The sequence below is a fragment of the Cnephaeus nilssonii genome (assembly GCF_951640355.1).
Source record: "Cnephaeus nilssonii genome assembly, chromosome: 10".
In the NCBI taxonomy this organism is placed as follows: Eukaryota; Metazoa; Chordata; class Mammalia; order Chiroptera; family Vespertilionidae; genus Cnephaeus; species Cnephaeus nilssonii.
Genome location: NC_137081.1, coordinates 10,718,968 through 10,742,101, shown reverse-complemented (window position 1 = coordinate 10,742,101; position 23,134 = coordinate 10,718,968). Strand labels below are relative to the sequence as shown.

The 23,134-nt window shown below is 35.9% G+C and overlaps 1 protein-coding gene across 6 annotated transcripts in view; it reads right to left on the bottom strand.

Annotated features, from left to right (window-relative positions):
- NBEAL1 (neurobeachin like 1) overlaps positions 1-23,134 on the bottom strand; it is a 142,506-nt gene that overhangs the window by 96,242 nt on the left and 23,130 nt on the right. For 5 of the 6 annotated variants that reach the window (XR_013814091.1, XM_079782313.1, XM_079782312.1 and 2 more), the window contains 10 exons: positions 19,341-19,432; positions 14,177-14,338; positions 12,945-13,026; positions 12,255-12,382; positions 9,866-9,948; positions 9,427-9,512; positions 4,912-5,218; positions 4,642-4,748; positions 3,614-3,700; positions 1,525-1,608 (listed from right to left, as the gene is read on the bottom strand). Coding sequence is in view for 5 of the 6 variants with exons in the window: in XM_079782313.1 (XP_079638439.1) it covers positions 1,525-1,608; positions 3,614-3,700; positions 4,642-4,748; positions 4,912-5,218; positions 9,427-9,512; positions 9,866-9,948; positions 12,255-12,382; positions 12,945-13,026; positions 14,177-14,338; positions 19,341-19,432 (1,218 nt within the window). In the remaining variant the exon portion in view is untranslated. The remainder of the gene's footprint in view (positions 1-1,524; positions 1,609-3,613; positions 3,701-4,641; positions 4,749-4,911; positions 5,219-9,426; positions 9,513-9,865; positions 9,949-12,254; positions 12,383-12,944; positions 13,027-14,176; positions 14,339-19,340; positions 19,433-23,134) is intronic. The other variant, XM_079782316.1, reaches the window with a different exon arrangement.

Here is a 23,134-nt window from a genome sequence, read left to right as displayed (position 1 = left end):
TAGAAAATCTTTTCAAAAGGTATTTTTTAAATACAATACAAGCAATCCATTATACTCATACACCAAAATACTTAGAACTTGAAATGATCTTTTTCCTTACAGAAACTGTTGTAAATGAAGATTACATTCCCAAGCCAGCCTGAAACAGTTGTAAAAGCCTATCCAGCAGGAATCTAACCAAGATTCATATATAACAAGAATATAAGGCAAAAGTTAGTCCCCTAACAAAAAAACAACAAAGAGTGGAATACAACTGAAGGCATGGCTCAGGGAACAAGGAATAATTCATTCCTTTCTGGTACTAGGAAGGTAATTGAGGCATAAAGCATATTAGAGGTGATGGATAAAAAAGTAAATCCTATATAATACCCTATATAATAAAAGGGTAATATGCAAATTGACCCTAATGGCAGAATGACCAGGAACAACCGGTTGCTATGATGGGCACTGACCACCAGGGGGCAGATGCTCAATGCAGGAGCTGCCCCCTGGTGGTCAGTGCGCTTCCACAGGGAGAGCGCCGCTCAGCCAGAAGCCGGCTCATGGCTGGCCAGGGCAGCAGCGGTGGCAGGAGCCTCTCCCACCTCCGCAGCAGTGCAAAGGATATCCAACTAATGCCTTAGGCCTGCTCGCCACAGGTGGACATCCCCCAAGGGCTCCCAGGCTGCCAGAGGGATGTCTGACTGCCAGCTTAGGCCCAATCCCCTGGGGGAGCGGGCATAAGCTGTCAGTCGGACATCTCCCAAGGGGTCCCGGACTGCGAGAGGGCGCAGGCCAACTGAGGGACCCCCCCCCCACCCGAGTGCATGAATTTTCGTGCACAGGGCCTCTAGTGGTAATAACAATAGACAATAACATTTTAAACACTTACCATGTGCCTGGCACTATGCTGACCACTTTATATAGATGATCTCACTATCTTTAAAACTACTCAAGGAGGAAACTACTAGCACAAAATCAGCATAAACGGATAGCAGGAGAGAGTCAGTGGTAGTAAAACAAATGAGAAGAAAAAGAAAATACTAAGTGACTATAACCAAAGAAGCAAAGTTTCCATGGCCATATGGAAAAACAAGTCCAGAATTGATAGGGCTATTGACGTGTAAAAAATGTCCATGTCCTCATCAGTCAGAAATGACCAAATAGTGCAAGTGTGATTATTTTATTAATAAAAAAACTATAATATGAAATTTAATTCTTTAAATGAACTACATAAAATCACTTAAAAAAATCACTTCACCATTTCAAAACCAGTGCTCTTCCCATGCGTTGACTGACACTGTAAATCCTTACTAGCTTGCAGTTTAGTCATCAATGTCTTAATCCCAAAGCAGTGATCACAGGCATCTGTCTTTAAAATTATCAGAAAAAATAACTCCTACACTAAGATGAGATATTTTGTGAACTATTTCATTTCAGGCATGAAACTTTATGCATTACACTTTCCTACATGACTTTGGGAATTATATATTGAAAACTCATAAATCTAAGATAACATTTTTAGAACTTAGGAATATGTTTCACCTTAGCAGCTGGAGATTTGTTCATTACTGCTGTCAAAGCCTGAATGGTTGATACAGCCAAACAATCCAACTGTCCCTGAAATGCCTACCAGAGGGGGGAAAAGCAAGAAATTAATAAATGTAGTCAAGGTTTATATTCAGTTAGGAAACCTTTGTTCTGAAAACCTGAAAAAATAATTACTTAACATGCAATACATTCCTCTTTCAATAAAATTGATTTCTCAGACAATATAGAACCTGCAAGAAAAGTTACCGACTTGAGAGAAAATAAGCCATATGTCAAGAAGGATAGGGTTACATTCACTCATTACATTAAAATGTGTTTTTTTGGGGGGAGAGGGGATCAACCACACAAAACACCAAGCTTAATACATGCTTTTTATTTTAAAATGGACAATCTCAAGAGGAAGGGAGGGAGGTCTATCACTGGAAATTCTATTATGTTTTAATCTTCCTTAAAAATACACATTAACTTCCTACATTTAAATTTCATTAGCTTGTATAATGAGATGTCTAAAATAGTCTTGTCTACTTAGTTTCCAAATCCTGAAATGATATGTGCATGCACCAATCAGTCACACATGCAAACAATAAAGTGTATCTATTTTTACATAAAATACAGAATTTGAAGCAGAACAGAAAATGAAGTATATATCTGTAAGCACCATCATGTTTTTGAGAAAGTAACCTTTAATGCAAAAGTTGTTTTGCCTATTTTGGTTTAAACTTCATCATAAAAAAGAGATGTGTTAAATTTCAGATCAGTGGATTTATAGTAAAAAAAAAACCAAAAAACCAAAAACAAATATAAACTCAATAATATTTTTTAAAAACCTTAACACTAATCATCAACCACAAAAGCATAACATAAGGACTAGAAAGTTGTAAAATCTAAGAGTCCCCAAAATTTGTTTTGGGGAATATATTACTATGACTTGAAGCTAGTCACTCCCCAAAGAGGATATTCCTCTCTCCCTCCCCTAAAAAAGATTTAAGTACAAGGGGACTGATTTGATCTTTGTTGTTTTAAACCAAGCTCTAACACTTTCAGGAAAGTTATTTAAGCTGATATCTTGATCTTCTTTGTTTATTAAACATTATATATTTAACAAACATAATATGCATTAAACATTCTGCATACAGAATTTCATACAAAAAAGATCTTGCCTAGACTCTGTCTAAGAGGACTAGGCATCACAGTACCTAAAATTAGAAATACTAGCATAAACCTCTCAGAAGACTATTATAACTATTTTATTAATCTATAAGAAGGCCTTAAGAGGGACTAATTCAGAGAAATCTAAAACAATACTCTGTAATTGATATTGCACATCCAGAACAGAAAAATGAGAGATTATTATGTCCTTCTCTATATCACAGCTCTATTTATAAACCTGAACATTAAGATAATGACATCATGTAAGCTCATTCACAAACATTTTTGGGCAAAAGAAAATGACAAAGCAACTTTGTAGGTGGTCTAACCAAACTAAATTACCTAATGTATTATAAAAAGCAACATAACTATTATATTTCTACCTTATACAGAGTTGAATATTTAGAAAAGAAAAAAGTTAAGCCTTATTCTAAATTTAGACTCAAAGAGTTCGGCATCTTCTTCCCTTCCTCCAAGATTCAGGCTGTCCATTGAATTATAATCATTATTTGTCAACAAGAAGCAAAGAATCAATATATTAAAACTGATCATACATTTTCACAAACAAAGCCCTAAAATCCCAATACACCACAATGTTTAGAAAAGGAAGCCCCAAAAATAAGAAGTCACCACCAGGTGGACAGCATTGATAGTGGGATCCCATTCCTGTACTCTGTATCTCCTCATACTAAAAAGAACATACACATACACAGGTGGAATGCTATTGATCATATATATTAACTACCAAGATATTAATAGACTTACTTTAGATTAAAAAATTAAAATTACTTTGAAGAATTTTCAAAAATAATTTAGATTAGAATTAGATAATGTTTGTGTATTTTAAGACAAAAGAAAGAAAAGTACAGGAATAGTTGCTCCCATTGATTGATTTTGGACTTCAGTTGAAACAAGATGCAGGCTTTGTAGATACCTGGTCCTCATTTATTTCTGTCAGTAATTTGTTGGCCAGGTCTTTCTCGTTCTTGTCTGCCACCTTATTGTTAGCATTTAAAAACAGCTGTTAAAAACAGAGACAAGAATAATGGAGAAAGAACATTGGATTGTTAATCCATAAGCAGAAATGAAGCTTAAATGGATTTCCACGTATCTTGAAAATAAATCCAAGAATCCACTTGTGAAGTACACCACTTTTAAAATGACAACCAACTATTCATTTTTTATAACAAACATTAGTTCACATACTATAATTATTATTTAGCTCTCTGTTGGAACTCAAAAGTTACTAAAATAAGAAATAGCAATAATTAAATTAGTTAATATTCCTAAATTCTTAAAGAATCAGCAGAGAATGTCTCACAGAAAAGACAATGTGCTATTGAGACAGACTAAATTCCACTTCTGGATACATACCCAAAAGAATTAAAAGCATGGTCTCAAAGGGATATCTGTATACTCATACTCATAGCAATATTATCCACGACAGCCAAAAGGTAAAATCAAAGCAATGAATGAAAAATACAAAATATGGAGTACCGCACCCACACACAAAAATATATTTGGCCTTAAAAAGGAAGATATGATACAACATAGATGACTCTTGAGAACATTATGCTAAATGAAATAAGCAAGTCAAAACAAACAAACAAACCACTGTATGATTCCCCTTACCTGAGGTACTTAAGAGTAGTCAAAATCAAGAGACAGAAAGTACAGTGGTGGTTACTGAGTGAAAGGGAAAATGTGAAGTTGTTTAACAGGTATCGACTTTCAGTTTTACCAGATGAAAAGAAACATGGGGAATGGATGTTAATGATTGTTGCACAACTATGTGAATGTGAAAGTACTTAATAATGTGAACTGTACACTTAAAAACGGTTAAAATAGTACATTTTTATATGTATTTTACCACAATAAATAAATAGAAACAATATGCGCAAATTTGAATCAAAACATAAAATGACTTCTTAAAAATCAAAAATAATAATAACAGAAAAATACCTTGCAATTCTGTAGCAGTCGTATGAGATGTTCAAAGCAGTTACTGTTAAGAAAAATGGCTTGAAGAACAGGCCTATCTGTGCAATCTAACATGGCTGTGATGGTATCTAGGGGAATAAAAACAAAATCATCCATTTATGAAGTAGAAAATTTGGGATCATAAAACATTTAATCTAGCCATATTTTAAATTTAGGCTTTTCAGATGACAAAGAGGTAAATTAATTAGGAAATAATAGGAATGGGTATAATAAACTCTTTGTGATACTTACTCAGCATTTTTATCTGTAGAGCTATGAACCGGCTTTCCCACTCTCTGGACCTCCTTTGATTAGGTAAAGCTGAATGATCTGAATTCAGCAATTTGAAATAGTTCTCCAGAATAGTGCTGGTTTCCACTTGACGCTGGTCAGAGCTGCTCGTGAGAAGGATATGCACCACTTCTGTAAGGCACTTCAGAGTCAGTTCTACCTTCCTACCCACCTCTTCAGAATTTCCGTCCTCCCAGGAATCACAATCTGCCAAAACTCTCATAAGAACTTCCATGGTGGCTGGGGAAATCGCTTGCAAAGCATTCTTCTGAAACATGAGAGACAACAAAAATGAAATCCAAAACACTGAATTTCTGTGTTTGCAAAAAAAAAAAGGAATTTAACAGGTCTTCAGACAACTTTTTATTTTAGTATATCAAATATAAAACATTTTAATCCGATACTTTGACAGACACTACCAGTGATTTACACATCTTCATTTTCTAACAGAATTCTTACTCAGAGAGCAATCTCCCCACACAGAAAACTCACCACTTCCCCTTGCAGCTAGGAACAGCCAGGTGACACAGTTTTGGTCAAGGATATATCCTAATAGACTATAAAAATGTAATCGCTTTACAAATAAAAAGGAAGAACCCTTTGCTTTTGGCCTTTTTACCTGTTTCCTGCCTGGAATGCAGACAGGATGCTTGGAGCCACCTTTATATCACAAGGAAATAAACCCAAGAATTAAAGAAAGCAGGCTACAGAGAGCAAAACAGAACACCGAAGAACCATAGTCCTTGGTGGTATCACTGAGCTGCTATACCAGCCCAGAACTGCCTAATTTTCAATTTCTTATGTAACAATAAAAAAAGAAAAAGAAAAACTCAATTTGGTTAAACCTCTCTCAGGTTCTCTTTTGGTTATAGTAAATCTATCTCAAATGATATAGATATACTAGAGGCCTGGTGCATGAAATTCGTGCGGGGTGGGAGAGGGTCCCTCAGCCTGGCCTGTGGTCTCTCGCAATCTGGGACCCCTCAGGGGATGTCCAACAACTGGCAGTCAGACATTCCTCTTGCAATCTGGGACACTGCATGCACCAGTGACCATCCAGGTGAAAGGCATCTTTCTGTTGTATGGGCAGCTACATTTTTTTGCCCTGATTATAAAAAGTAGTATATAACATGATCCTTCTGAGGCAGTAGTACCATTTCCCCCATCTTATGGGTGGAAAAACTGAAGTAGAGAGAAGTTAAGTAATTGGCTTTGTCACACAGTTATAAGTGTCAGAATCAGGGCTGACCACAAAACGTGCAAGTCAGAGTCCATACATGTCATTGCTGCATCATCCTGTTTTTTCAGTATTAGAGTAGCCTTACCAGGTTTTAATTTTTAAATCTAAGAGACTGTTCCCAATATATAGGGTAGGGTCCCTAGGCCTGGCCAGTGATCAAGGCCGATCTGTGGGGCAACCGGCAGGCGGGGTGACTGGGGGCCACCACTGGCACTCACCTTGGCTGGCAGCCTGGCACTGCCTGCTGGCCAGCCACGCCCCCCGCTGCTGCTGCCCACTCTCCGGCTGGCCCCACCCCCCAATCACCCTGCTGCCACTGCCTGCTGCCTCCCTCTCTGGGGGCAGATGCTCCTGCATTGAGCATCTGCCCCCTGGTGGTCAGTGTGCATCATAGCGACTGGTCGTTTGACTGGTTGTTCCACCGTTTGGTCAATTTGCATATTAGGGTTTTATTATATAGAATAAGTAGACTGGAATGGCTCGAAGTCAACAAACATACTTCTGAAATTCTAAGTAAGTGGTAACTATTTGAGGTGATTAATTAAACTTAGAAATAAATAGTATATGTTGCCCTAAATGGTTAAATTGATATATAATAAATAAGAACATAGTTATGCAAAATCATCTGAAAGTAACAGCACTGAGACTATTAGGACTGTTTATTATCAACATAATAAATAATATCAATAACAACAAGTACTACTACAGAAGAAATTGTTGATGGTCCACTCAACTTTCATTTTCCTCCACTTCCTTATGAAGGGAATCCCAGATATTTTTAAATCAGATAATTTGACAGACACTACGTGATTTACACATCTTCATTTCCTCACTAACAGAATTCTTACTCAGAGAGCAATCTCCCCACATAGAAAACTCACCACCTTCCCTTGTAGCTGGGAACAGCCACGTGACACAGTTTTGGTCAACGATATATGTCAATAGACTATAAAGAGGATATCACTTTACAAATAAAAAGAAAGGACCCTTTGCTTTTGGAATAAAGATTACATTCCCTAACCTCCCCTGCTGCTAAGGAAGCAAGTTTTAGCAAATTTTTTATCTGGATGTATTTGCCCTCTTTGCAGTTATCTGATGGAGTTTAGCAAATGAGATTAAAATAAACAACATGGTGTCAGCTTTTCAGTATCGCATTAAAAAAAAGCTGGCACATGCCATTTGTCTTCATCTCCCCCTCCATCTAGAGTTCTTCTAGAGCTATCTTGTAGCATAAGAAATAGTAAGAAAAAATAAACTGACTTTCAGAAGGAACCTGAGTACCTGAAGATCCTAGAGCCACCAGATTAACTCTGGACTGCTTACTGCTGTTTTCTTTTTTTAATGAAAGAAAAAGTAAACTTCTAAGTTAAGCTGTTAGAATTTCAGTATCTGGCTCCAAAGCCCTTGCTCTTAACATAACACAGAACAGAACAAATATACCAATAGTAAGGCATAATGCTTGGGAAGGGAGAAGAGTCATCAGACTTCAATATTTCTGCTCTTTATGAAAGGCCATTCTTATGCCTTTAAATATTCAATTCATCTAAATACCCTTATACTGATGCTGTAATCAATAAATAACCTCTGTCTTCAATATAGCAGCTATTACAGCTATAACCCGATTATAACAATTTTGAGTATTTTCGGTATATAAAATAATAAACTGGCCTTTTAGTATCTACTGGATTTCCATATTAGTCTTAATACTGGAGGTCTCTCGGGGCTTGATTCCCTCTGGGCACTAACAATAAGTCTCTGTGTTCAAAAAGGAAATGGGATCAAACCAACTTCTTCCATTAGTCAAAAGCAATGTAATTTCCAATTTTATTCACATACTAGAGGCCCAGTGCATGAAAATCATGCACTCGGTGGGGGTGATCCTTAGCCCAGCCTGCACCCTCGCGCAGTCGGCCATCCTTAGCACTGTTGCGGAGGCAGGAGGGGCTTCTGCCACTGCCGCTATGCTCGCCAGCCATGAGCCCGGCTTCTGGCTGAGCGGTGCTCCCCTGTGGGAGCGCACTGACCACCAGTGGGCAGCTCCTGCATTGAGCATCTGCCCCCTGGTGGTCAGTGCATGCCATAGTGACCGTTCAGTCAATTTGCATATTACCCTTTTATTATATAGGATACTTATTAAGTCTTCTTAGTAGTAGAGATACTAAAGCAAAAAAAAAATGATATCAGCTAATAAAGGTAGGTGATAAAGCAAACAAATTGAAAAACACAATTTTGATCACCAATCTTCTCATTACAAAGAGACTCTCCCTCTTCTACTAGAGTGAAGAGAAGGCAAGGTAGTCCACTAGAAAACCCAAGTAATATTATTAGTAATACTTGTGATTTTGTCAACAGAAATCAAACATATTTTCATATATTATCGTTGTTGCAGTGTTTTAAAAACATCATTTATCCTCATCTCTTCTCTGAAATTACATTAATTATACTAGACTTGCTGGTATATCTTTTTATTTAATGTGTTATAAAGCACATATTACTATGTTACAAATTTGTTTTATTAACATTTTAGTAACTGTATTTCAGTAAAATGAGTTTCCTTTGTGATCTTATGTATTTTATTATAGGTATTTGAAAAAATTATGATAAAGGGCTTTACCAGAATGCCAAGGGGGAACATGATACAAAAAGTGTTAGAAACCTCTAATCTAAACTGTGTGGTTAAAGAAAACATGTAGAATGTTCTTTCTGACCTATAATCCTGTTTTCAACTGGTAATCATACTCAAAAGTTTACCAGACAGCTTTGAAGATGTTCAACTTAAAAAAAAAAGAAGTAAATATTACAAAATAAACCATTTTTTTCTTAAGGCTTTGTTTAAACCTTGTTTATATGCATTTACTAGTTACAAATCAACAGAAGAGTGACTAAATTCATGTCTTAGGAAATCAAATTGCTAGAGCTTGATTTCATCAAGTGGACTAACAGGGCTGCCTCTACTCCATACTCTAAAGAAAGAACTAGCAGCTGAAAAGTCACCACAAGTAAGAACTTATAATACCAAAACTGTTAAATCTGGTTATGCATTAATTTAATTTTAGTGATATTATTATTATTTAGGTTTCTAGGGAGTTAACAAATAAAAGAAGAAGATTAGTTAGAAAAATATTTGTAAGGTTCACGAAATTATAAAAAGACAAAGAATACATTAAATAAACCATGGAAAGCTTTCTGCACTGTTAACCACTGTTTCATATATTAACATTCAACACTTTCCTCACCTGCCCACCAGCTATAATGGCTCCAAAGAGATGCAATAAGCAACACTTAAGGCTTTCCTTGAGATGTTCACTTTCTTGAAAACACTCTGTGAATATAATACACAAACAAATAAATAAGATTTTTCTTTTATAATATGTCTTATGTCTTGGGAATGTCTGACACTGAAACATTAAGAACTATTTGTGAAAAGGCTAATGTCTATAAAAGGCAAGGTAGGTATGTGTTTTCTCACAGAAAAGGAAAGAGAAACCATCTATCAGGTAGTACTTTAGATACTTTATGCCATCTTATTTAATTCTCATAATATTCCATATGGGGATGATATTTTGCCCCCATTTACAAATGAGTAAATGGAAAGTCAGAATTTAATATCTTGCCTAAAGTCACAGGGCTACTAACACCAAAATGAAAGTAAGAGGAATTAGAGCAGTTACTTACGGTAAAAGAAGGGGACGAACTCCACAGTGAGAGAAGCTGGCTTATATTTCTGTCTGCTCTTTTCCACTGTACTAAGGATTCGTCTATCATTAAAAAGAAGTTAATACCAAATTATTATCATGGACAAGTAGAGATGGCACAATTACAAAAATAACTATAAAACAAATTTAATATTTTACTTTTGTGTACTGAATAATACATCTCCAGGAATGACATAATCTTAAAGAGGAAGTCTAGCCAATAACTGAAATGCTCACCAATGAAAGGATTTCTTCTCTTGAAGTAAGCAAAAATTAAAAAATGCTTAATGGTCAAACATAGCTACCAGGTTACGTCTCCAAACTAGAAATGGAAAAAGGAACTAGCTATTTAAAATTTGTAAAAAAAACTGTTCAGCAGTACTGCTAATTTGATACCTAAGATAGTATTTTATTACGACAGTGCCATTGAAATTCATCAGAAATCAGGCTACTCTATGACACTTTTTGAAATTTTATTTGGACACAAAGAGTCCACACTACTGGCTTCTTCCATTTTAAGGATATAGCTCCAGTATGGGCTGGGATCAGTTTTGTTTTTAATGACAATTCCAGTATTTTGATAGCTGAAATATTTCCACAGACTTCTGTGAGGCCAACACAAATAGAATGTACTTTTACCAACTCTTCTCTTTGAGCTCTGTACTGGTAGTTATGCTATTGTCACTAAACTCCAAACCCATCGTCCTATATTCTATCTGCTTTGTGATTCTGGGACAGGCACTCTGATAACTGTAGTTCATTTGGCTAAGCAATCCCAACTGTTGAGTTCACCAACAGTGAGTACTAAATGGAGCCCAGAAGGTTAAAGAGCAAAAAAGGGATTCATTGCAACATTTGCAGTTGGTTCCTATCTTCCACTTATTTTTGGCAATCGCAGAACTAGCCTCTTTATGGCTGCTCAGCAGTACCCACACTGGCTCAGCGATGCTCTTTCCTCAGAGGTCCAAGCCGCAGCACTTCAGAAGCTCTCCAAACCTCTAGTTTCTGATAACTCCAATCTCTTCCCTTTGTTCCCTTGGCCCCAGGGAAGTACTTGCTTCCTGAAGTCACTGTTTGTATTATCAGTGCCCCTCTATGCTTTTTGAGTTCTCTAATATCTATTAAACAATTTCCTTGTATTATATAGGGTGGGACAAAAGTAGATTTATAGTTGCTCCTGTAGAAAATATAATTAATAGCAATACATGAATAAACTGTTTTACTGACAACTGTAAACCTACTTTTGCCCACCATATGTTCTTTTGTTTTTAATATATTTTTTATTGATTTCAGAGAGGAAGGGAGAGGGAGAGAGAGATAGAAACATCAGTGATGAGAGAGAATCATTGATTGGCTGCCTCCTGCATGCCCCCTACTGGGGATCAAGCCCACAACCCAGGTTTGTGCCCTTGATCAGATTCGAATCCGGGACCCTTCAGTCCGCAGGCCAATGCTCTATCCACTGGGCCAAATCGGCTAGGGCTATTCTCTCTTTTTAAATACTAGTATGGTTTGTTTTCCTGACCCTGATTGACACAAGCTCCACTTAATAAAAATAAATGGATAAAATGTTGTGAGGTTTTTTTGTTGATTTTTTAAAATTTATCTTTATTGTTGAAAGTATTACAGATGTCGATGTTAGGTCGAGGCAGGGGGGAAAGACCACAGCCATGCAAGCATCCGCAAGGTAGATGGTGACAAAGATAACTGGCGCCTTCCCAGACCCTCGCCAGCCTTCCCAGACCCCTGCCCGAGGCAGGAATTCCACACCTCTCATGCCCTCCACCCTCCCCTCACTAAACAGCTGTATAAAGGAAGTACCTAAGCCCCCGTTTTGGCGCGAACTCCCCTGGCCCACTCTGGGACCGTGAGTTTCGCCCGGGAGCGCAAGATTAAAACCTCCCCCCCTCTCCATGGCCTGGACTCTGTCTTGTTTCCTGCGTCGCAAACCTTTCAGTCCCCTTTGTTTTTTGTTGTTTTTCCCAATGACCCGCTCCACCCCGCACCCGCCCCTTAGACAAAATGTTAAAAATCATTTTCAAATTATGAAATATGCTTTAAAAACAGAGACCTTTCCATGAAAAATATGTGCTCTCTACTTGATGCTACTGTGCTCTGAAATTTCCCTATCTGATTATTAGCACTCAATTGCATCACAAAATAAAAGTTCAGGGCGAACTAATTATCTGGAAATGGCATTTATCATGAATTCATTACTTCCAATATAGTTCTCTACTTCAGAGACAGAAATGAGGGTCATCTTATACACATCTTACCAATTGCTTTGATAGAGAATATGATCTGCTTTGAAGAATTGCACATATTATGACATTCAGGTTCAAATGAAAATTAGGACTTATAAGACATACCCTGAAATTCTATGTCTCCAATTCCGATATGGATCATATAAACTTTCACAAAATGCCAATGCATGGATTACAAATTCTTCAATAGACGTCTGATCTGCCAATTCCTTCTCTTTTTTTTTGCTTTTTAACTGAGAATAAAGTTAATCATAAAATTATATTTAGTTAAAAATATTAAACTGTATAACATCCTTACCTATATCATTAAAGGACTATGTTTCATTCATTATCTAGTAATAAATTATTTTTATTCAAATAAGTCTAAGTTCCATTCGAATCTAAAATATATAGTCAATTAATCAGATGAACTGAATATAACCTCTCAAGCTTTATTAATTTCCTAGGAAGGGTTTCCAATGAATAACCAAACATCTTTTCAAAAAAACCTATGTGCTCAATAAGAGATGTTTGATGAATAAATAATACATAAAATGACAAATTGAGTCATTTTAAAAAGCCATTTATAAAATAATTTGCTTATTTAAATTTAAATAAATATATTAATAATTGCATCTCTACTTTTAGATGATATGTATAAGATGCCTGAAATATATTGTACCAATAGTAATTTTAATTCTCTTCTCAATTATTATGTCCTCTGAAAACATTTAACTTTACTAACTATGCTACAGAAAAAGTAAAACTTAGTTACTCTCAGTAAAGCCACAAAAAGAAACATTAATTCACACCTACTTGCTGGATATAAAGTGTTGTCATAGTGATGACATGATTTATGTAAGAACAAGTCCCAATTTCTTCCACATTAGATAGATTTCTGTGAGAAGAAAAAAATACACATATATTTATTACATATAAATAGTGAGAAAAATGTACGCTTATTTATTCCAGGAATGTAAGGCTGGTACAATTTCACAAATCAATAAATGTGATACAGCACATTAACAGATTGCAAGACAAAAATCACATGATCATATCAACTGATGCAGGAAAAGCATTTGACAAATACAACATCCTTTTTTGATAGAAACTCACAGCAAAGTGGGAATAGAGGGATCATACCTCAACATAATAAAAGCCTTATATGACAAACCTACAGCCAACTCATACTCAATGGGCGAAAAATAAAACCATTTCCCTTAAGACCAGGAACAAGACAGGGATGCCCACTTTCACCACTCCTGTTTGACACAGTACTGGAAGTGCTAGCCATAGTGATCAAACAAGAAGAAATAAAAGGCATCCAAATTGGAAAGAAGTAAAACTGTCATTATTCAGAGAAGACATGATATTGTACATATAAAACCCTAAAGACTCTATTAAAAAAAAACACTAAACTTAATAAATGAATTCAGAAACATAGCAGGATATAAATGTCCCCCAACTAGGAAGAGAAATGCAACCCCCGGTTCATAGGTAGACCCTCAACCACTGAGCCACACCGGCTGGGGTGCCTGAGCTCTTCTGTATCAGAATTTCTGTAATAAGGCTCAAGTTCTGTATTTCTATTAAGCTTCCCAGTTGATTCTTAGACATACCAAAATTTAAGTACCACAGACCTAATTATCTATAAACCTGAAAAATATAAGCTATAGAATAACTATACTTTCTTGGTACATTTATAAAACAAAACATTAGAAAAATACATTTCAAAAATAATTCACAGTACTAAAAATGTATCTATGTCTATAGGTGAGGACCACTTAGAAAATACCAGTGCAACAAACTCTTGGTTAGGAAAAACTGTCATTGTCTTTAAAACAATTTTTTTTTTATCTTGGCTGAATCTCTCTATAGCTAGGTATAGTTATTAAAAAGGCTTTCCAATATAACAAAACACAAGCCTATTGCAAAAGGTACACTCATTCTTTAATGCTCCATCTGATAAAACACCATTGATAATCAATAAATGCATTACCATCTTGGTAATATTTACTTAAAACAAATAGTTTATTTGCACTAGATACCTGCAAAGAATAATGAAGAATTTGACAAGCAAAATTGATAAAGCTTGCTGTTGTTCCTCCAACCCATCTGCCATTTTCTGAACACAGTGTAGTAGCTGGATCCTCAGAACCTGCAGAATATTGTCAGGAAGCAGAGATATTCCTGGAGGCACATCATCTACCCTACAATATAAGGAGAACAAAAGAAGGGTTAAGGGAAAAAGGAGACTCATGTAATACTTTAAACAATAAAGAATTTTAAAAAGAAGAAGAAGAAGAAGGGTGTTTAAATACAGGAAAAAAATGTTTTGTACTTTATAGAGGAATTGCTTTTTCAGCTCAAATCCTAAAGAAGCTCTTTTATTCCAGACATTCTATGCCCTCTTCTCTGCAAGGCACCGGCAGATGATTAGTGACACTTGAGAAGATTATTAAGAGGAGTGGTTAGTCTTACTTAAGAGGAGGCTTACCAAAAAGACAGAGAAAGAGACTTTTTATATTTTCAATTGTGCTATTTTTAAAGAAAATATTTAGAATATAAATTAGTTCACTTTCTACTTAGAAATACTGTATGTGTATACCATTTCTAAAAGAAATAATAACTAGCAAACAGAAATGTAGTACCTATACCTAGTTTAATATTTGTCAAGTGCTTTACTAAATAAATAATATTCACCTAACTATAGGTTCCCCAAGCCATGTGATCAGATGAAGGAGAGAAGATAACCAGCAAAAGGAAAGCAGACAGAATAAAGAGGTGAATTTAGAACCCAAGCATGAACATCAATAGCAGATTTTTTAAAGTAATATTTCAATGTTTTTGACAACTGGTTTCTGTGTAAGAAGACTATATGGTTCTTTAAGGACAAATCCAACACCAGATGTGACTGGCTCCTCTGTGTATCTCTTATAATAAAAATTCCCTAGATGCACAGTCAGAAAACCTGCTTACTAAGATCCACCTCTGTAACATGAAGCACTTCATTTAATCTCTAAAGTTCCCTAATCTATAAAACTGTAGTATCATCTGCCTCACTTTACAGGGTTCTGAAATCAGAAAGTTAATGTGCATTTTCAGCTTTGAAATATGTAAAGAACTCTAAAAATGTAATATATTTTAAAAGTACTATCACTAAAGCCTAAGAATCTTTCTGTAAGCCTCTGTATACTAATTTCCCTGACTCTATTAAGAAAATGCGCCGAAACCGGTTTGGCTCAGTGGATAGAGCGTCGGCCTGCGGACTGAAAGGTCCCAGGTTCGATTCCGGTCAAGGGCATGTACCTTGGTTGCGGGCACATCCCCAGTGGGGGTTGTGCAAGAGGCAGCTGATCGATGTTTCTCTGTCATCGATGTTTCTAACTCTTTATCCCTCTCTCTTCCTCTCTGTGAAAAATCAATAAAATATATTAATAAAAAAAAAAAGAAAGAAAATGCCCAAATCACAAAGAAGTACCTAAAAAACTCCTAATAACAATTATACTTTGTAACTGTCTCTCTTCTGATAATGCTTAATATGAAGTATTACTACTATTTTTACACTGAGTTAAAAAAAGGTTAATTCATTCACTGTGGCCAGAAAATGTAAAGCACATTACTAGCAGTCACATTAAAAAATATGATAAATATTATTAGTCTCTTTCTGAACCACACTACAACGTAGAATGTTTTAAAAATAAACACCTGACTTTAATTAAATTATACAGAAAATAAATCACAGGTCACATTGCCAAGACTGTCAAATTCTAAAACATTCTTATAAAAATACATGTTTCATTTTAGTCTAGGCATTACTTCACTTGTAGCTGTGGATTCTTTCATTCTCCCTTATTTATAGACTAGAGGCCCGATGCACAAAGATTCGTGCAAGAATGGGCCTTCCTTCCCCTGGCTGCCGGCACCGCCTTCGCTCTGGGCGGAGCCACCTTTCTGCCTTCCCATGCTGCCCACAGGCCTGGAGTGGCTGCGGCGGTGCAGAACGCCTGCGTCCCACCCTCAGCCGCTTGGCTCCTGCGTATGCAAACTAAACCATCTTTGTTGGATTAATTTGCATACTCACTCCTGATTGGTTGGTGGGCGTCCCAAAGGTATGGTCAATTTGCATCATATTTTTTTGTTAGTGTAGATGGTACCAGAGAAACTCTCATTTGTATATATACTTTTTTCTTACTGAAAAGCTAAAAAAGATGTGATTAGAAAAACCAGAATAACTTCAAAATAATAAACATTTAAAGATAACTAAGCCCTAACCAATTTGGCTCAGTGGATGGAGCGTTGGCCTGCGGACTGAAGGGTCCCAGGTTCGATTTTGGTCAAGGGCATGTACCTTGGTTGCAGGCACATCCCCAGTAGGGGGTGTGCAGGAGGCGGCTGATCGATGTTTCTCTCTCATCGATGTTTCTAACTATCCCTCTCCCTTCCTCTCTGTAAAAAAATCAATAAAATATATTTTTAAAAAAAGATAACTGATTTTCAAGATTAAGCTCAACTATTCTTTCTCACTTTTCCAAAAACATAAGCAAACACCACATTTTCTAATATTCAATCCTAGTTGTTTAAAGTAGTCCCTTTTGTTCTTAGTTGTCCCATTATCTATTTGCACGTTTGTATTTACTAGACAGGAAAAAAAAATCAGCTTCTAAAAGAGAAATCTATGTTTGATTTTTTTTTAACTAAGTCATTATAAAATTGGGGCTTGGTTAGAACATGATGTATAAACAAAGTTGAAATTTTTAGCCATGTTCCTAATATGATGAGGATTTAAGAATTGAGAAGCATTTTCCTACCTCTAGGACTTTACTACCCAAAATTCTATGTTCCTTTTTCCTGAAATTTCCCTAACCTATTCCAGAAATCTGTTCTATTCCTCTATTTAGCTATTGAATGTTTATTGTAAAGAGCTACTAATTGCTGTCTCTATCACAGGAAGAAATCCAGCTTAAATGTCAAGGCTTTAAATTCCAGTAAAAGCAATCCTTGCCTTGTGTTATGAATTAACTTGTAAATTCTATAGATCAGTTTACTTTAAATGATTATCTGTGAGTTTCCTCTTTATGGTTGACTAATTTCATACATCTTGTACATAGTATTCACTTGAAAAATTGAAAGTTTTCTACTAGTAAAATCTAATTTATCATTCAGTTTTCTGATGAAGATATAAAATACAATTTTAAATAAGCCAACAAAATCATAAATAAAGCAACATTCTTGGCATTCTTCCACTTACTTTAATGTAGTAGTGGTACTATAAATGTACATAATGTTTTTAGAAATGGTGTACCCAAAAAAGAGACACTTATAATGTAAGGATAGTAACAAGTGCCCCTTAGAAAATCCCAAGCATTCAAAGGTCCAAATCTTAACTCCATAAAATCCTTAGGTTCAAGATATAAAGTGAGCTATAAACTATTTTAAAAGCACTTCTAAGCACAAACTACAAGAATACTCTTTGAAGGAATAAATATATAACCTTATTTTGAGTTAAAATTTTAATACTTTTTAACCTTTATAAACCTGTTACAAATAATCTAATGAGAAAGAATTCTGAAACTGTATTTGTAAATATTGCAGCACTATTGCTTTCGAGGCACAACCACATCCTCTCTTAAGTTCAATGCACTGAAAACGAAAACAAACAACCATTTTTCCCTTAAGAAAAAAAAAAAAGTTCAATGCATTGGTCCAAAGCTCACTGATTTTTTTCTCTGAATTATTACAATCACCTCTTAACTGGGCTTCTTACCTTCAGTCTTAACCCTTTTCCAATCCAACCTCCAAATTCCACCAAAGCGACTTTAAAAACACTTCATCATGATGTTCTTATGCAGAAAATTCTTTAGTAGAGATATGTATCTTCCATAACAAAAAATCAAAGTCCATTAACAATGCATGCTGGAACTTCATGATCTGGTTCCCATTTGATTCTCCATATTCAACTCATCTGTGCCTACCCTCTTACAGCCTACCTCCACCCCCAACCTGCAAATGCTTTCCTCCTTGAAGATTTTTAATTCTCCAGATATTCTTTCTCATCATCAAACACCGTCTGTTTTTCCCCTCCCCACTCAACACATCTCTATAAATGAAGTTTCTCTTGTAATTAAAAGTGTCTCTTCATTTCTCCAGCTTTTTAACCCAGCCAACCTAACCCCTTTACCTGACTTATACTAGGGTCTTCAAGATGACTTGAGATACTTTATCTGGGAAGTGGGCTTGGAACTGTAAGAGTTGGGAAGTGGTAGTTTGTACTTTCACTTATACTTCTCCATAGATTTGAATTTCCCCCCCATTTCCAAATCTAGCTTTTTAAAATATAAATACTTCACATCTACCAAGATGTTTTTCTAAGGCCCTACTCTAAAGCCAGAAATAGAAAAGTAAGTTTCAATTCAAATGCCTGTGGTGTAATAAAGAAATTTTATACAAATGAAATGACGCAGGGTTGGCCCTTAGCAGGTTTTGAGAAAAGCTAGGCTGGCCACATCTAAAAGACCCTCTTTCCCCAACTTTCTGGGAGGGAAAGAAGCTGGTGACTGAGTTCAATCACACGGTCAAGGAAGTATAAGACCCAATAAAACTCTGACACCCAAAGCCCAAAGTTTCTTTATTTGAACACACTGATATTCAGGGCGGGCAACATGCCCTGACTCCACAGGGAGAGAGCACGGAAGCCCTGCATCCAAGACCCTTCCAGGCCATGTCCTACATGTATCATTTATGATTAAAACACAATCAGTAAGTATAGTGTTTTCAGTGCATTCCGTGAGTCGTTCTAGCAAACTATTGAACCTGAGGGAGTTGTGAGAATCCCCAAATTTATAGCTGGTTGGTAAGAAGTATATATGGCTCCCAAGACTTACAAACTGTTTGAAGTTTAGGCAGTCTTATGGTGGACTTTGCCCTTAAATTGTGGGATCTAGTTCTCAGTGTAGTTTCAGAACTAAAGCAAATTGCAGGACAAACAGTTGCCAGGGACTGACCAAAGAAAAGAACCTTCTAGAAGCAAGTCTAGTATCAGCAAAAAGGACTGCAGTGATCAATGAGCAATGTCTGCCATGAGAGCAGGGTTATACAGGAAGGAGTATCATGTATGTCACATAATTGCCTTCATTGTACATGTCAATGAAGTCTTTGTGCCAAAAATTAAGAAACTCACCCAAGGGTAAGAAATTAAGTGTTTCTACATACCTGGTAGGCAGCTTCTCAAAGTCAACATCTAAGAATTGTTCATAGCTAGAAACAAAATTGTCCAACCATAGCTTCAGGTAATCTGGATCTTTCTGAAATAAGAAAACCATTAAGAGTATTAAGTATATCTGTCAGAAAAGAAAAAAAGGTTTTACTCCTATTTATGCATATGTAAACTGGTAAATCTAAAGAAAAAATAAAATAAAATCTCTAAGTGACATTTAGGAAGACATATGTTCTAACTATAGTGAACCCTCAAATGGCTTTTTGTGTCACTCACACAAAGAGTTACAGTCTTAATAATAGCCTATAAGATTCTAAACCATTTGTCCTCCCCTATCTCTGTGACCTTATCCATTATTACCTTGGACTACACTGGCTTGCTGGCTGTTACTGGGACATGCGAGACATGCTCCAACCTTAAGACCTTTGTAATAGCTGTTTTCTCTACCCAGAACACTCTTCCCTCAAATAGGTGAATGGCTAATTCCCTCACCTTAAATTCACTCTTTAAATGACATATTCTCAATGAAGCTTAATTTTATCACCCTTTCTTAAAATTGCAAACCTTCTTCTCACCTTTACTTTTACCTATTCTGTTGCCCTACCTCATGGTTCTTTCTCACCTTCTAAAATACTCTATAATTGACTTATTATTAATTTGTCATTCCCCATAAAATGTAGGTTTCACAAGTGCAGGGCCTACTTAAGGGGCTATCATGAGTGAACTGTTTTTGTTTACTAATAGTGCCTAGAACTGAACAGGTAGGTGCTCAATAAATATTTGTTCAATGAATTAATGAGAAGTATAAAATGCATAAATAAAATAAAATAAAAAACCTAAACATTAACCTATAGAAAATATAAGAGTATACCTTTGCAACCTTGTGATAAACAAAAATTTCTTAGCCAGCACACAAAAATCACAAACCAAAAAAGAAAAAATTTTAAGTGGTTTCGATCAAAATTAAAAACTCATCAAAAGACATAATTAAGAAAATAAAAAGGCAATATATCAGTTGAAAATATTCCTCAGTACATATATCTGACAAAGAACTTCTACCACGAGTATACAAACCTATACCTAAATTTAAAAATGGGTAAAAGACTCAAAAACTTTACAAAAGGACATACACAAATGGCTCAACAGCACATGAAAGCATGCTCGACATCATTAGTTATTCAGGGAAATGCAAATTAAAATCAAATGAAACTCCATTACATAACCATTAAAATGGCTAAAATTAAAGAGACTAATCATACCAAGTATAAGTGACTTCTGGGACACACAGATGGGTAAAAGACATAGTGAAAATGTAGAGCTACCGGAACTCACATTTCTGGTGAGAGTATAAAATAATATAATCACTTGGAAAACAATCTGGCATTTCTTCTAAAGTTAAACATACATTTACCACATGGTCTATCTATTTCTCCTGAGATTAGTGAAAACATATCCACAAAAAACCTTATACAAAAATGGTCATAGAATGTTAGACTCAAAAGCATTAAATTCCTAGAAGAAAACATAGGCAGTAAAATCTCAGGCATTTCCCATAGCAATATTCTCTGATATATCACCTTGGACAAGGAACACAAAATAAAAATATTGGACTACATCAAACTAAAAATGTTTGTACAACAAAAGAAACCATCAACAAAGTGAAACGACTACCTGCCTCAGCCACTGTGCCTCAGTTGGTTGAGCATCATTCCGTACACAGAAAGATTGCAGGTTTAATTCCTGTTCAGGGCATATACCTAAGTCACAGGTTTTGGTCCCTGGTCAGGGTGCATGCAAGAGGCAACCAATCGATGTTTCTGTCTCTGTCAGTCTGTGCGTCTCTCAGATCTCCTTTCCTCTAAAATCAATGAACATGTCCTTGGCTAAGGATTAAAAAAAGACAACCCACTGAATGGGAAAACATATTCACCAATGATACATCTGATAAGGGGTTAATATCCAAAATGTATAAGAACTTATATAACTCAATACCAAAAAAACAACAACAATCCAATTAAAAAATGGGCAAAGAACCTGAACAGACACTTCTCCAAAGAGGACATACAGATGGTCAATAGACATATGAAAAGATGCTGAATGTCACTAATCATCAGAGAAATGCAAATTAAAACCACAATGAGATATCATCTCACGCCTGTCACAATGGCTATGACCAACAAACAAGTGTTGGAAAGGATGTGGTGGAAAAAAAAACCCTCATGCATGGTTGGTGGGAATGCAGATTGGTGCAGCCACTATGGAAAACAATATGGAGTTATCGCAAAAAATTAAAAATGGAACTGCCTTATGATCCAGTGATTTTACTTCTGGGAATGTATCCAAAGAAACACAAAACACTGATTAGAAAGAATATATGTACCCCTATCTATGTTCATTGCAGTGTTATTTACAATAGCCAAGATTTGGAAGCAGCTCAAGTGTCCATCAGTAAATGAGTGGATAAAAAAGCTGTAGTACATTTACACAATGGAATATTACTCAACCATAGAAAGGAAATCCTTACCCTTTGCAACAGGAGAGGATTATGATAAGTGAAATAAGCCAGTCAAAGAAAGACAAGTATCATATGATTTCACTCATGAGTGGAATCAAATAAACAAAATTAACAAAATAGAAACAGATTCATATTTAGAGAACAGACTGACAGCTGTCAGAGGGGAGGGGAGTTGTAGGACTCAGTGAAATAGGTGAAGGGATTAAGGGAAAAAAACAACTTCATATTCCCAGACAACAGTATGATGATTACCAGAGGGTAAGAAGGTTGGGGGAAGGTAGAAAATGGTATAGGGGGGATACTTGGTGATGGAAAGAGACCTGACGTGGGGCACTGAACACACAAATACAAATACAGGTGATGTATTATAGAATTACACACCTGAAACCTATATAATTTTATTAACCAATGTCACCCCAATAAATTCAATAAGGAAAATTTTCATAGAATTATTTTTAATAGCCAAAAGCTGTAAACAAACCAAAATTCCATCAACAGGTTAACGGATTAAAAATTGTGCTATATTCACACAGTGAAATGCTATTCCCTAATAATGAATGAACGATTGATACAACAACAAACAATAATTTCAAAAACATGTTCAGCAAAAGATAGGCATTAAAACATACACACTGTATATTTCATTTATACAAAATTCTAGAGCAGGGTGACAGGAATTAGATCATTGTCTCTCAGAAGACTGACTACAAAAGAACACAAAGGGAACTTTTAATAGGTGATTGAAATTTTTGATCTACTATTGTTTAATACACTAGCAGTTACATTAACGTGTGTTTTATCAAACTCATCAGATTTGACTTATAATCTGTACATTTGTGCTCTGTAAGTTACACCTTAAAGCTGATTTGGAAAAAAATGGATTTATTGAATGTATTTTAAAATTATAATTGCATCATTAAAAATGATGTTCAGCCCTAACCAGTCTGGCTCAGTGGCTAGAGAGTCAGCCTGCGGACTCAAGGGTCCCAGGTTCGATTCCAGTCAAGAGCATGTACCTTGGTTGCAGGCACATACCCAGTGGGGAGTGTGCAGGAGGCAGCTGATTGATGTTTCTAACTCTCTATCCCTCTCCCTTTCCTCTCTGTAAAAAATCAATAAAATATATATTAAAAAAAAAAAATGATGTTCAGCCCTGCCTTTATGGCTCAGTGGTTGAGTGTCAACTCATGAACCAAGAGGTTGCTATTTCTATTTCCGATCAAGGCACATGCCTGGGTTGTGGGCTCACTCCCAAGTGGGGGGGCATGCAGGAGG